General features: G+C 38.6%; 1 protein-coding gene across 1 annotated transcript; it reads right to left on the bottom strand.

Annotated features, from left to right (window-relative positions):
* Nucleotides 1-411: 411 nt before the first annotated feature.
* On the bottom strand, nucleotides 412-8,779 carry LOC130729658 (transcription factor GTE8-like). The gene is made up of 10 exons (XM_057581475.1): nucleotides 6,947-8,779; nucleotides 6,793-6,841; nucleotides 5,481-5,612; nucleotides 4,670-4,740; nucleotides 4,440-4,512; nucleotides 3,115-3,195; nucleotides 2,920-3,035; nucleotides 2,736-2,802; nucleotides 2,525-2,655; nucleotides 412-2,435 (listed from the first exon to the last, which is right to left on the bottom strand). Exons 1-10 carry the CDS (start codon nucleotides 8,171-8,173, stop codon nucleotides 999-1,001), a joined length of 3,384 nt encoding a protein of 1,127 aa, XP_057437458.1. The 5' UTR covers nucleotides 8,174-8,779; the 3' UTR covers nucleotides 412-998.
* Between the last annotated feature and the right edge of the window lie 5,467 nt (nucleotides 8,780-14,246).

Here is a 14,246-nt window from a genome sequence, read left to right on the forward strand (position 1 = left end):
TTATTCTCTTTCCTCCTACTACTACCCACTTAAATAGGGGTAAATATGAAAGATTGTACCATTTTTTAAAAAACAAATGTATCAACTAAGACTTTCTTAATAAACGTGATTTTTACAACTTTAGCTTATAATTAGGGACGGAGGGAGTATAAAAGAAAAAAAAGAACAGGAACAGAAGAAAGTTATGGGGTTGCAAAATATGCAAGGAAATATAACACTTGAAAGACGAACGCGCAGATGCTTTATCAAGATCCAAAGAAGAGAACAGAGAAAAGTGAAATGTATGTCGAGTGAGCTGCTATAATGGTAATCCTACAACTTGCGTAGCAGTTTTAATAGATTATTATAGAGTATAGATTGATCAATCACTAAAATAATTTAAGATGAAAATGAAACCTGTAACTTGTACGATGAAAACGAATATAACAAGTTTTATTAAGTATGCTATATGCCAAAACGTTTACAGTATTAAGAAAGATGAAACTGACCTACTCAACCAAAATTCTAACAGTTATAAAGGAATAGCTAAAATGTAAATACAACACGAATGATTTTGAAAGATGTAGCTACTTCAACGTTAACAGATTCAAAGACTACACCTATCTTTTGTACAACCCAAGAAGAAGGGACGCATGCTCAAGGCACTTAGTATGACTGGAAACACAAGAAGATGGGTGTATGCTTCTATTCTAATTGCAAACGGCCAAAGGCGTATCACGTTTCTGTTCAAACCGCTCCCCTTATGACATTATAATTTAGCCCAAAACTGAATACATATTGTAATATCAGAAGGCAGAAGCTGAATGCTGTCACAAGAAAATATGATCCCCTTATGACATTATAATTTAGCCCAAAACTGAATCAGAAGGAAGAAGCGGAATGCTGTCACAAGAAAATATGATCCGCCCCATTTATGATGCATCAATGCATTACAGTTTGGGGAGTTGGGACCATGATAACTATACTTTGCTCCTCAATCCATACAAAATGTGCATAACTTAATCAATCTCTACCTCTTCTACATCATTTTGAGGATTCTGAATACAGGGTGGCTCTCCTTCCCCCTCTTCTACAACATTTTGAAGATTCTGAATACGGGGTGGCTCTCCTTCCTCCTCTTCTACATCATTTTGAGGATTCTGAATACAGAGTGGCTCTCCTTCCTCCGCTTCTACATCATTCTGAGGATTCTGAATACAGGGTGGTGCTCCCTCCGCTTCTACATCATTTTGAGGATTCTGAATACAGGGTGGCGCTCCCTCCGCTTCTACTACATCATTTTGAGGATTCTGAATACAGGGTGGTTCTTCTTCCATCTCTTCTACATCATTTTGAGGATTCTGAATACAGGGTAGCTCTCCTTCCTCCTCTTCTACATCATTTTGAGGATTCTGAATACAGGGTAGCTCTCCTTCCACCTCTTCTACATCATTTTGAGGATCCTGAGTACAGGATGGCTCTCCTTCTTCCTCTTCTACATCATTTTGAGGATTCTGAATACAGGGTGGCACTCCCTCCTCTTCTACTACATCATTTTGAGGATTCTGAATACAGGGTGGCTCTTCTTCCATCTCTTCTACATCATTTTGAGGATTCTGAATACAGGGTAGCTCTCCTTCCTCCTCTTCTACATCATTTTGAGGATTCTGAATACACAGTGGCTCCCTTTCCTTCTCTTCTACATCATTTTGAGGATCCTGAATACATAGTGGCTCTTTTTCCTTCTCTTCTACATCATTTTGAGGATTCTGAATACACAGTGGCTCTTCTTCCATCTCTTCTACATCATTTTGAGGATTCTTAATACAGGGTGGCTCTCCTTCCTCCTCTACATCATTTTGAGGATTCTGAATACAGGGTGGCTCTCCTTCCATCTCTTCTACATCATTTTGAGGATTCTGAATACCGGGTGGCTCTCCTTCTTCCTCTTCTACATCATTTTGAGGATTCTGAATACCGGGTGGCTCTCCTTCTTCCTCTTCTACATCATTTTGAGGATTCTGAATACAGGGTGGCTCTCCTTCTTCCTCTTCTACATCATTCTGGGGATTCTGAATACAGGGTAGCTCTCCTTCCTCCTCTTGTACATCATTTTGACGATTCGGAATACAGGGTAGCTCTCCTTCTTCCTCTTCTACATCATTTTGAGGATTCTGAATACAGGGTGGCTCTCCTTCTTCCTTTTGTACATCATTTTGAGGATTCTGAAAACAGGGTGGCTCTCCTTCCTCCTCTTCATCATCAGCTTTCATATATAATCCTAGCTGTTCCAAGGGATTACTACTCCCAAACTTGAAACTACCCAGGCCATCCTGAGAGCGATCAGGACTGGTTTCATCTACAGGGCTCGGCAACTGCTGAGCAGATTCGGCTCTAAGCATTTCCAAATCTTTGAGAAATCGAGAATTCTCATTGATTTCAACAGTCTTTTCCATCTGCATGATGCCAACAAAATATGCACCCATAAAATCCAGAGCACACAAGCAGAACGACATCTTTGGCTAGATAGACACTGCTTATTTACCTGATGCAATGCTTGCCGGGCAGCTTCTCTTTCAAGTTCCCTCTTCCTTCTGGCTTCTGCAGCAGCTTCTGCTTCTGCTTGCTTTCGAGCATCTTCAGCAGCCTTCGCTTCTGCTTGTAGCCTTGCCTTTTCTGCTCCAAAATCAACAGGTATGTTAGTTATGGGCAAATCACTATATACTAACTGTACAAAAGTATGACATCCGAATCACCTCTCCTTTGTTCCATTTCCAGTTTCTCCCTTTCCTGACGCAATTTCTCAGGATCTCCCTTCTCACCCTGACATTAGCCAAATAAAAAAGCAAATCAAATACAGGGTTCAACAGTGATCTGAAACATAATAAAATCAGAGTAAATTCCGAGTAGCTAAAATATTTTATAACTTATAAGACTTACTTGCGTGAGTGTCTTTTCTCGAGCTTTCAAAATAGTATCAAGAAATCGTTTCTTCAATACTGCGGCCCGATAAAGTTTATCTGGGGAGACCTGTCTCTCAGCTGGACCGCTGTCTCCTATACCATTAACAATATAACCTGTTTGTAGTTATCCAACATTGTAGTAAATATCTTCCATAATCCACACACTCTTTACCTTCTTGAAGAAAATCAGAGTCAAAAGAGATTGGTTTATGCTGAGAGTTATCGTCAAGTTGATCTAAGCCACTAACAGATTCTGAAGGAAATCAAGGGTAAGAGTCAAACCCATCATATAGATGTCTTAAACAATAAAAAAGTACCCAAAAAAGTCATATAGGTGTCATAAACAAAACATAGAAGTACCCAAAAAAAGTCAAGGTAACCAAGAAGCTTAAGCCTTTAATGCTTAAACTAAACTGTCTAAAATCATGAAAATTCAAATAGAAGTTTCCTAAACAGGAATCATCTATCATCCTCTTCTAGATCCAAGTTTCCTCTTTATCACTTTCACTAATATCAATTATCAACAGTTCTATATCACTTCCTCCTCAAACTAGACCCTAGTCAGTATGTCTCAGAAGCAAACCCCCTAAATTACTCCCCAAAAGTGTCCTAAAATAAAAAATAAAAAAAAAATTAGGGCACTTATGAATTTTTACCAGTTCCACCAAATAGCACCACTATTGCCGCTATTTTCTCGGCTATAGCCTATAACAGCTGCAACAGTCACTACACACCACTATGCTACAACTAGGAGCGGCAGGGGCAGCTATGGCGCTATAGCGCGCTATTGACCACCCTGCTGTGTATGTTCTCTCGGCCTAATACATTGGGAAGCACTAACACATTTCAAATAACTCCTGTGGAGCTGTCAACAAGAATCTAAAACAACATGGCAGATTTATATAGCCTGCTAACTTAATAATATTAACAATCAACAAGAATCTTTAAAAAAAAAGATCATTTCAATGGGGGCAACTTCGGCGGTCAGATCTACGCTAAAAAAAAGATTGTCTAGCAGCAACAGGATTCCACAAAGCACAGTACACGTAACATTCATTGAAGAGTATCCAACTCCGAATTATACAAAGAAAAATAAGAAGCCCCGTGTGGAATAACCAAATGAAAGGTAGTCCCTCGAGTTAGTTAGTTAGTTAGTTAATTAGCTTAAGTAGTTAGAGAGTGAGAGATGAGATGTTATAAATAACAGAAAGTTCAAGGAAAGAGCATCTAGTCATTGGAAGTATATTGGGCAATGAGGGAGAGGCCTGGATCTCTGAAATATCCAGGGAGTTACATTATTTCTTTACACTATTCCTATATTCTTGGTGCTGCACCCACAAATGGGGAGGACTAGGATAAGTATTCTTCAACAAAATATATTATTTTCATTGAAAACCTGAAACAGTTCTTTCAGAAAACCATACAACACAAACAAGAGACAAAAAGTTAGGGAAGGCTCATGTAACACATAATGACAAACAAAGATCAATTACGCACGATTTCTGTTAGGAGTATCAGATGCCCTGGTCTTTTCATCCAACTGAGCTTGAGAACCCATATTTTCTGGTACCTATCGAAGAATACAAATGGATGATTATGCTAAATAGAAAATAGGTAGGATCCATTATTATATCATACGCAGTTAAACAGCCATAGTGTCAACATTCAAAATTAAGAGCCAACCAAAAGAAGTCTTTTGGCTTAATAATCAAAGTATCAAACCAGACCTTTGCTCCATTTGTTGGACTTGCTTTAATGTCATCAGATTCACCATCAGAAGAACTGCTAGAACCTGAATCTGCAATATGCACACATTAGATATAATAACTAATTAACATGTAAAGCTTTACAATTAAACATCCAAAGTGAAAATAAAAGCAAATCAATTGTAGAAAATGCTTTGGACCTCAAACAACAAGACAACACCATGTCCATATGGTACCCAGAAAAAACTGCTGATAAGAGTAAGACCACATCCTTATTAGATGAAGGAATGATATTGGTTTAATACCACTTAAATTCGCTATATAAAGTATAAACAGAAGAAGCACAAGTCAACCAACCAATACTGGAATGTGAAAACTCATTCCTTAGCAGACAATCAAGAGTTCGCCATCCGCAAAAGGCAGAATACTTGTATGATACATGTTTCTTGTTACACTGAAAGCTGGTAATTACTCTTTCTAGAAGGTAAGTTTGATCACACCCACACACACAAACAGACATACATACATTCAGAGCATAATATACATTAAACACTCAATCTGGGAAGGATATGAACATTGAAGAGCATGGTATGCATCAGGCAAACGTTTTGCTATTATGAAATATTTACCTTCCAAAGAACTGGAGGTAAAACCTAAAGGGTTTAACACTAGTGGGATGAACTTAAAGCTAGATTAACAGAATTAAAAATATTTATTTCCCTACGTGTCCCAGGTATATCCTATAACCAAATTTTCCAAGACAAGAAAAACCACAGACCCAGATCACTCAAGGTAGTCAAAAGCATCATAGCGAAATTTAAACCTCACTTACCACTGGAGCTTCCTGGACTTAGACTTTTGTTCACCCTGCAAGTTAAATCTTTTTCAACCTCCACATGAGGATAGCTTGACACAGGGGGGTCATTTCCACCAATGTCAACCTCTTCATCAGCTGGATCATTACCTACAAGCAGAACAAATTTAACTCAAAAAATAAAGAGAGTTAAGACACACAGGGTTCTAAATTGCAGACAGCATCGCTTGATGCAGCCACAATATTGCTGTTGCAGCGCCCTCTGCATCCGCATAGGGCCGCAAATGCAGTGTGAGTAGAATTCACGCGCAACAGCCGTTACGAAATCGCAATTCGACCGCAATGCTCCCGCAACAAACCGTTCCGACCGCGACGAGGTTCTGGTGGCCGTCAGCAGTGGCTCTTGTCTGATCTTTTGTTCTGCTGCCACAAAGCCCAAGCGTCCCTTAGTGGTACCTTGGTAAGCTCTGAACCAGTTTCAGACTCAGATTTTCTTTCCGATCAGGTTGTTGGGTAAGCTTTCGTGTGGCACGCTAGTCACTGTTTGTATGGCGTCGGTGCGGTGAGGCCTCTCAGTGTATTCTATTTCATGGGACTGAGGAACCGAGGAAGAGGGATCTGTTCTTCTGGGTTTAATTTGGGTCTTTTTTTTTAAGATTTGAGTCTTCAATAATTGGGAGATTTGGGTTGGCTGGGCTTGGGAGAAATTAGAAAATAAATTGACTGTGATTTTATGATTTGATAGGTGAGACAAATATTAAGACAGAGAGTTTTAACTTTTAAGTATCAGAGATTTGAAAACTAATTTAAATTAATGTGATTGGATGTTATATCAACTTGGGTAGTAAATTCAAAAAAAAAAAAAAAACTTGGGTAGTGATGACTGATGATTCACTTTTTTTTAAGGAAGGTGATTCATGTTAGAGTCTGGAAATGTGTTGGAAAATTATTGCATTTAATGTATTTCCATTTAATGTTGGATTTTAGGATCTTATATTTAAATGGGAAAGGGCATAGAAATTCTTTTAAGGGAATCGTTAGAGGAATTGGTATCATTTTGTGGGAATGTCCAAATCGAAAAAGAAATTGTGATAAAATTATTGGAAGGAATAGGAAAATGTTTTGAGAAAAGAATAACAATAGTTATGCATAAAATGTTCAGTAATAATTGAAAAAATTATTGATTTTTGTTAGACACAGCAAGAGTGTAAAATAAATTCATGCCGCAATAGCTGCAACACTCATCGCAACGGCCGCATTGCCTGCAGCTGCAACCGCAATTTAAAACCCTGTTTACACATGCATACACAGACACAAATACGCAGAATACCTTTAAATGGTTGCAATGAGGAATTGCTAGGTCCAGAATCATTCAACACCTGCAACAGAAAATATAGATAACCAGGAATCAAATCATATGTAATGTAAGACCTACATTTCACTATGGAGTAGGAGGATAAATACACTTGGTAGCAGGGAGGTACCTCAATTTCACAGGCTTCAACTTTTGCTTTGCTCTTCTGCTTCTCTTGCAAAAACTCATCCAAAAGCCTTCGTAATGTGAACAGAGTATCATCACTGAGATCATCAATATCAATCTCAATCTCATCCTCTCCACAATCTCTACCATTTGAACTATGTTCTTTCAAGAAATCAATGATATGGACAGGAATTTCTGCCATCAAAGACTCCAATTGTTGGCCTAGATTGTGCTTCTCTTGATCCGACATAACCTGCCTAGCAGGTGGCATAACATCAGGTTCAGGGGGCAATGATGAAATTTTTCTCTTTTTTGAAGGAGGCATTGGTCTAGTAGTTTTTACTTCCTCACAAGTGTCTGGCTTTGCAGGCAGTGGCAGAGCATCACTTCTTGGAAGCTTCTTCTCAATTGCTTTCCATCTCATTTCAAAATATTTATTGAGGGTATCAGCCATGATATGGACATCATTCCCTGGTGGATTATAGGTCATTGCATTCGAAAACGTAAGCCTCACATCATCAGCAAATTCCGATGGCTCTTTGTATGCACCTGCAGCTAACTTGCTTTTTACTGTCCCCAAATCCATTGGATGCTTAATAATACTGAAATAATCTGGAAGATTCAACTTCACCACATCTACAGGGGTGTTGAAAACCCAAGCATGCTGGTGTTTCATCAACCGTTTCAACACTGAGTCACATTCTTTCATCAGCAAAGCATTTGCAGAGCTTGGCAAAGAGGTCCGTCTAGCAGTCTCAATTTTTCCAGTTGATCCCCGGTTCAATCCACGAGCCTTCTGACTGTTACCACCTGGTTTTGATATACCCCCCGGTACAGAACTGGACATCGATGGCTTTCTCGAGTTCTCCACACGACGCCCCTTATTTCCATTGCTACAGCTAAGAATATCACTGGAGGCCGATAACGTAACGCCACTAGTTCTTTGTAGTTCAATCCTCTTTTGTAGTTGCTGAATCTGCTCAAGCTCAGATCTTAACCGCCGCGCCAGACCCTTCCTCTCAAAGGGTGACATTCTCGACAAGGGAACAACATGCGCAGACACGCCAAACGCACCACGACAGCTCGAATTCAAATCAATAGATTTCCTTGTCGGGATACTCGAGTTCTCGGAAACCGTCATTTCCGTGTCTATTGCTCCCGAGGTACCGGATCCCTCAGATTCACCAGCAGTATTTCCAAAATAACCTCCAGACCGCCTACTCTTCGCCATCGTGTCGGTTCAACTATTCAATTATTCAAAAGCTGAAGTTTCACTTAGCTACCTCTGTGTCCAGTTCTAGTGCTAATTATGGATGTAAAATTCAGTATAACTGTTTAGACATGCCCATAATAGGAAGAAGAAAAAAACCTACTACAGAATTTGCATCCTAGTTATGGCGAAAACGGGAATCACAATTGAATAAACTGAAACACGAGAAATTCAAACCCCTTTTTTCTCTTAAATCCAATAATGATAATAATAACAAGAAGAAGAAACGGGTGCAGTTACCCTGCTTCCACCACACGAGTTGATTTCAAACGAACCCAGAAGCTGAGAACAGCACCAGCAGCAGCGTGCTCAAGAAAACTCAAATCCCTATCTTCAATTTCACGAAGATGATTCCGGAAACTGAGAATTCAGATGCAGAAATTGGATAAGGGGAAGAGAGATCACCGACCAGATGAAACCCTAGCTGAATTCGACGAGAACTGGAGCCAGCGAAAGGGTGGAAGCGCGAATCGACCGAGGAAGAAGAAGATGAACACGAACGACGTCGTTGCAGAGAGAGCGAGAGAAGAGTGTGTGAAGAGAAGAAGCTAGAGGACCCCGCGTCGTTTTTTTTTTTAATATTATAATGCCGCCCCTCCTCTGCAATTTGGATCGGTTGATAAAAGAATCTCAGCCGTTCGATTTGCAATCAACGGATGCGATGCGACTTGGGGAAAAGATCTTTACTGAGAGATGATATTTTTGGGGTAAATAGCCAAGTTGGTCCCTGAATGTGTCCACCGCCTTCAAGTTGATCCCTAAACTTCTAAAATGCATTTCGCGGTCCTTGGATGTGGCTTACGTCATTCAAATTAGTCCTCGACGTTAAAAAAACAAACGGACGTTAACAAAATCCTTTTTTTTTAATTTTTTTGCCTAGTTGGATTGTCTACGTGGAACTGGAATGTTGGGAAAACACTTGAAGTCAAATTAGTCCCTGAATGTGGCAAACTAGTCTCAATGTAAGATTCACAATTGGATTAAATATGTTTTCCCAAACTCAAGAACAAGAACAAAAACCTGGAAAATTAAACTCTCAAATCCAGAAACAACACCAACACCAACCCCACCACCACCCCCAACCTCAACCCCATCTTCCCTTTCTTTCTTTTTCACGCTCTCTTTCTCTGCTTCTCTTAATGTCAACCCAGATCTACAACGAGACAGCCAGACAGGTACCTGAATTTAGAGATTTGGGTTGAAATTTAAAGATCTGCTTCTTAATGTCAACCCAGACTTAAAAAAAACATGGAAAATTGAAACAAAATTTTCATTGGTAAGCAAAATTTAATTAAAAGAAACACTAAGAGTGTTTTAGTGTTTCAATCCATTTACAAAAGAATAGCATAACAAAAGAGGCTAAAATAAAAACAAGGAAAAGCAAAACTACAAAAAGGATCCCACGAAATATCTGTGAATAACAGCAGCCACTGGATATCAGAGGGAACAAAAACAAAGTCCTCAACTGAACAAAGCCTTCTGAACACGCACCAGAGAAGACTGCAGCAGAAAAATTAAACCAGACCCTTTGCTTTACAAGAATTATCAGCCAGAACCTCAGCGGTATTCCAAGCAAACTCTCGGGTTAGATATCCAATTGCACAGGAAGGCTCTGAATTTTCTCTTCTTTTTCCTCTCTTCTGCTCTCTTCCTCTCCCTTTCTTTCTCCACGAATCTTCTTCTTCCCTTTTTCTTCTGCTTCATCTCTTCTTCCTCTGGACTCAACCTTCCCCTCAAAAAACCCCAACCGCCACCAACCCCTCCAACCCCCCCCCCCCCAAAGCCACAATTTCCGCCCCCAACCACCACCAAGCTCACATTTTTTCACCAATCTGGACCCAACCCTCCCCTAACCGTCATCAAGCACACCTTTTTTCACCAAATCGGAATGAGAAACCATGGATCGGAGACATGCAAACAAAACACTGGATCGGAGCCACCTCCGCAGAGGAAGAGGAAACAGATGTAATGAAATCAGAGCACCGCGCCCGGTCTGTTGGGTTTTCAGTGTTTGGAGAGAAAAGCTTCAGATCGGTGATGAAGGGGATTGATTTGGGAAGAGAGGAGGTGGCTGAGCGCGATTAAGGTCGTGGTGATGAAGGTGGCGGCGCGTTTAATCCAGGAGGAGGGGAGATACGGTGCTGGTGCGATCTGGATGGAGGGGAAGCGATGGTGGGATGATCGAGCTCGACGGCGGAGGAAGATGGTGGTGCTAATTCATGTTGGTTCTGGTGTGGTGTTGATGTGATGATGAAGACTGAGATGATGAAGACTAATTTAGGGCCAGAGTTTTTTTATTTTCTAAAATTGATTTTATTTTTTATCTTCTGGGTTTAATTGAAAGAGGGACTAAATTGAAGTTTATCTTTTTTCCCCAAATTTTACACGTGGACACTCCAGCATGTAAAAATAAATCCATGTTAGCAGTTCCGTTAACGTCCGTCAACGATTTTAACCCCAGGGACTAACTTGAATCTCTTTTGCCACATTCAGGGACCACGGGAGGCATTTTAGAAGTTTAAGGATCAACTTGAAGGCGGTGGACACATTCAGGGACCAACTTGGCTATTTACCCGATATTTTTGTAAGAAACTGATTAAAATTTAGAAATGATTATTTTAGCTGCGACGGTCTGAAGGTAATTTAATTATTAAAAAAATTGTAATTAAATTGTTACCCATGTGACAGGTCCTAGATGATTGATATTTGATACATTGGGGTTGGATGAATCTGGGAGGTAAAAATGGATTTGAGAATGTGATGGTTTAGATCTGGATCTTTAAGGAAGTCCAGTCTCTTGGACAACACAAAGCCACGCACGAGGTTTGGTCAACCATGGGCACCACTTCCCTAACTATTGTAATGATATGATGCAATGTTTTTTGGAGAAATGTTACAAGTACTTTGATATTTTTTTTCAGCATTTTCACTTTTTTGATTAATCAGAATTCATATATATATATAGGACTCGCTAAATTATATGAATTTCACTCTCAACTTAGTTGAACTTACATGAATTTTAATGAATTAATTAAAAAAAAGTTATAAAAAAGTCTTAAAAAAAGTGTTGTTACTCCAATCAAAACATGCCTAAAATATCTTATCTAAAATTTAACCTGATAAATAATGTGTAACAATTTAATCGAGATCAAAACAAATTCATTTCTAACTACAACACTTTTGTGTTAAATCATCAAGAGCATGGTATAGAGATTGATAAGATAGGGGAAGCATACCCAAAATCATGATGAAACTTATGTGAAACCAAATCAATGAGAAGAATATTATATAGATTTTATCTTCCAAGACAATATGCACACAATTCCTCTTAACACAATGAGTGTCTCTCTTCTAATGATGAGTAGCTAGAAAAGAAAACATTGCACACATTTGAGGACTATAACTATTTATATAATAAGAACATGCATTTCACCAAGAGTCATGTTTTCTAAAGATTTGTTATTTCTATTTGGCTTAAATATGTTTTTCAACCCTGACATCTACAGACGAATCTATATAGGCGCCCTGAAAATAAATCATTACCAATCTATCCTTGTAAAAAAAATTGTTTGCAATAGACCAATCCTTGTTTTACTTGCTGATGCGTCTCAATTTTTGACCGTCAATGCATGTTTGAATTCACTTACACATAATATTAATATATCAACATCATATGTACAATGTTTTTCCCAAATTTAATGATTCATCCTTATTATATGTACAAAGATGAGACATCTAATATACACAAGGAAAAACTTGTGTAAGGTTGCCCAAGTTGCTTTTTACCCGTTGTTGTAGGTTTGACAGTATTTTTTGAATTATATTTAATTCAAAAAATATATATAAATGGTCCATACTTATTTCAATTTGTGAAAATGGTCCAACAGTTATATTATGACCCTATATTACCTCGAAAGATTTTTTTAAGAAACCCACCATCACAACCACCACCCACCATTTTTTCTAGCAAGGTATCACCCCATTTCTTCTTCTTCTTACAGTTGCATACAGGATGGTGTCTGAACCTCTTTAGAAATGGCAACCGCAGCAACTTCACCATCATGCCCCCTAGTAACTGCTCTAAACCCCCAACTAGATGCAGCTTTGGTAGCATCAACGTTTAGTTTAAAACCTCACTCTAAAGGTGTTAATTGTCTAGCTGATCCTCGGTGTTTTGCAGTATGAATACAACTCAGGACAAACCTTAACCTTAAATTGAGAAGCCATTGTAAAACCTATCTTCCTTACACCTGCAATCATTCTTCCTTCCCCAACCTCCCCTTCGACCACCATGAACCATCACCACTTAATCGTCACCTGAAACTTTTGGCCACAACATTACCATCTTCCTCCCCAAACTCTCAGCGAAACCTACTCCCTGCAACAATTACGAAAGTCAACCCCAGTCCACCAATTTTATCTTGCAACCTCCACTAGATCCATAAAGTTGTAAACTTTATAGTTGATGGTTGCTTCTTCTTCATCACCAGCTCCAATCTCTCCTTCCTCGATCTCGTCTTCATACGATTTGTGTTTCTGATTTCACGTATATAAGCTTTTCTATCACACCAAGTCACATTCTCACTTGCTTTGTGCCTGAAAGAAATGTAGATTTGAAACCCCAGATTCCCGAAAAGCAAAGTAAGAACGATATCAACTTAAGCATTCTTTCTGCTTCGAAGATTAGGTCGCGTCGTAATTGCTAGCTGAGAAGGTCTTTTCGTTGTGTTGACAAAACCATGGATCTAACTAGAAGAAGAAAGGGGTGATACCCTTGCCAGAAAAATGGTGGACAATGGTATGGTTGGGTCACCTTCGGAAAACTTTATGCTTTTGATGGGGCAAATTAGAGTTAATGAATTATATGGGCCATAGTAAAATTAACGAATTACATGTGTCATATTTAATAGTTTAATATTAGATTTTTTTAAAAAAGGTAACCTGATACTCTTGTGATGGCATGTAAAAACCAACTTTGAGCAAAGTTACACAAAGAAAAATTGAGAAGAAAATAACGTAGTCCTTGCAAAATTAAAGTACATTATGTTTCGTCCCTTTAAAAGATAGTGGTCATCAAGTATGACCCTAACTTTCGGGAAAATTTAGTATGTTCCATGCTAAATGATCCTTAATAGTTTTTTAGAAACACCTGTTATTGACATATTAGCAATAAATTTTACTTAATCAACATAACCATGAATCAAAAATCAAATTCAAATTGTCATAACCATTCAATCCATCATAGTTGTTCAACATCCATAAAAGCATTCAGCTGACAAAAGTAATGAAGCTTTAATGTGATTACAAAAATACATAGAAGCTAGGTGAAGCATCGTGGTCCCCAAATCATGTGTCCACAAAATACAAGCACAATCAGTAAAATACCCTACAAAAGGACCCAAATACACATTTTTATTCAATTCCAACACAAAACACTTCTTCCAAAAAGAATCTTCACAATTGTAATGTTGGACTCATGTGAGCACTTTCACTTATTTCCAACATTTAAGATAAGCCTCTTCTTCACATATGCTTATCCACCTTGAGCTCTCTGCCCACTTGTTTGGCCTTCTCATCATTCTATCATCTTCTCTTCCCGATGGTATTCATCACTTGTGAAGAAGCAGCAGCATAACAAGATATAGATCCAAAACTTTTCTTTCTACCCCTTGTGACCCGCATGGTGAGTGAATCTCTCTTACCCTGTATAAAAACAGTTAAGTTAGAGTTACAATTCATTTAGTGGAAAAAATTGCAAGATAAACTTATGTAAATCCAACTTGTGATGTTGTATGTTGTGATGCAGTAATTGAAACCCTTGTGATGCAACAATTGTAGCCCCTTGTGAAGTTCCATCACTTGTAAGACATCAGAAAACTACAAATTGGCTTGAAATCACGATTTTCTTTTGTCATGCAAACATTGCAAGACATAAAAAGTGTGTTACCTGTGATAAATTTTAGATCCAACCCATTGTCCTATAACTTTAGAACCATACAAACGAACCAAACAAATGTCCCTAACAACATGATAA

Source organism: Lotus japonicus, chromosome 1 (assembly GCF_012489685.1).
Source record: "Lotus japonicus ecotype B-129 chromosome 1, LjGifu_v1.2".
NCBI classification, from domain to species: Eukaryota; Viridiplantae; Streptophyta; class Magnoliopsida; order Fabales; family Fabaceae; genus Lotus; species Lotus japonicus.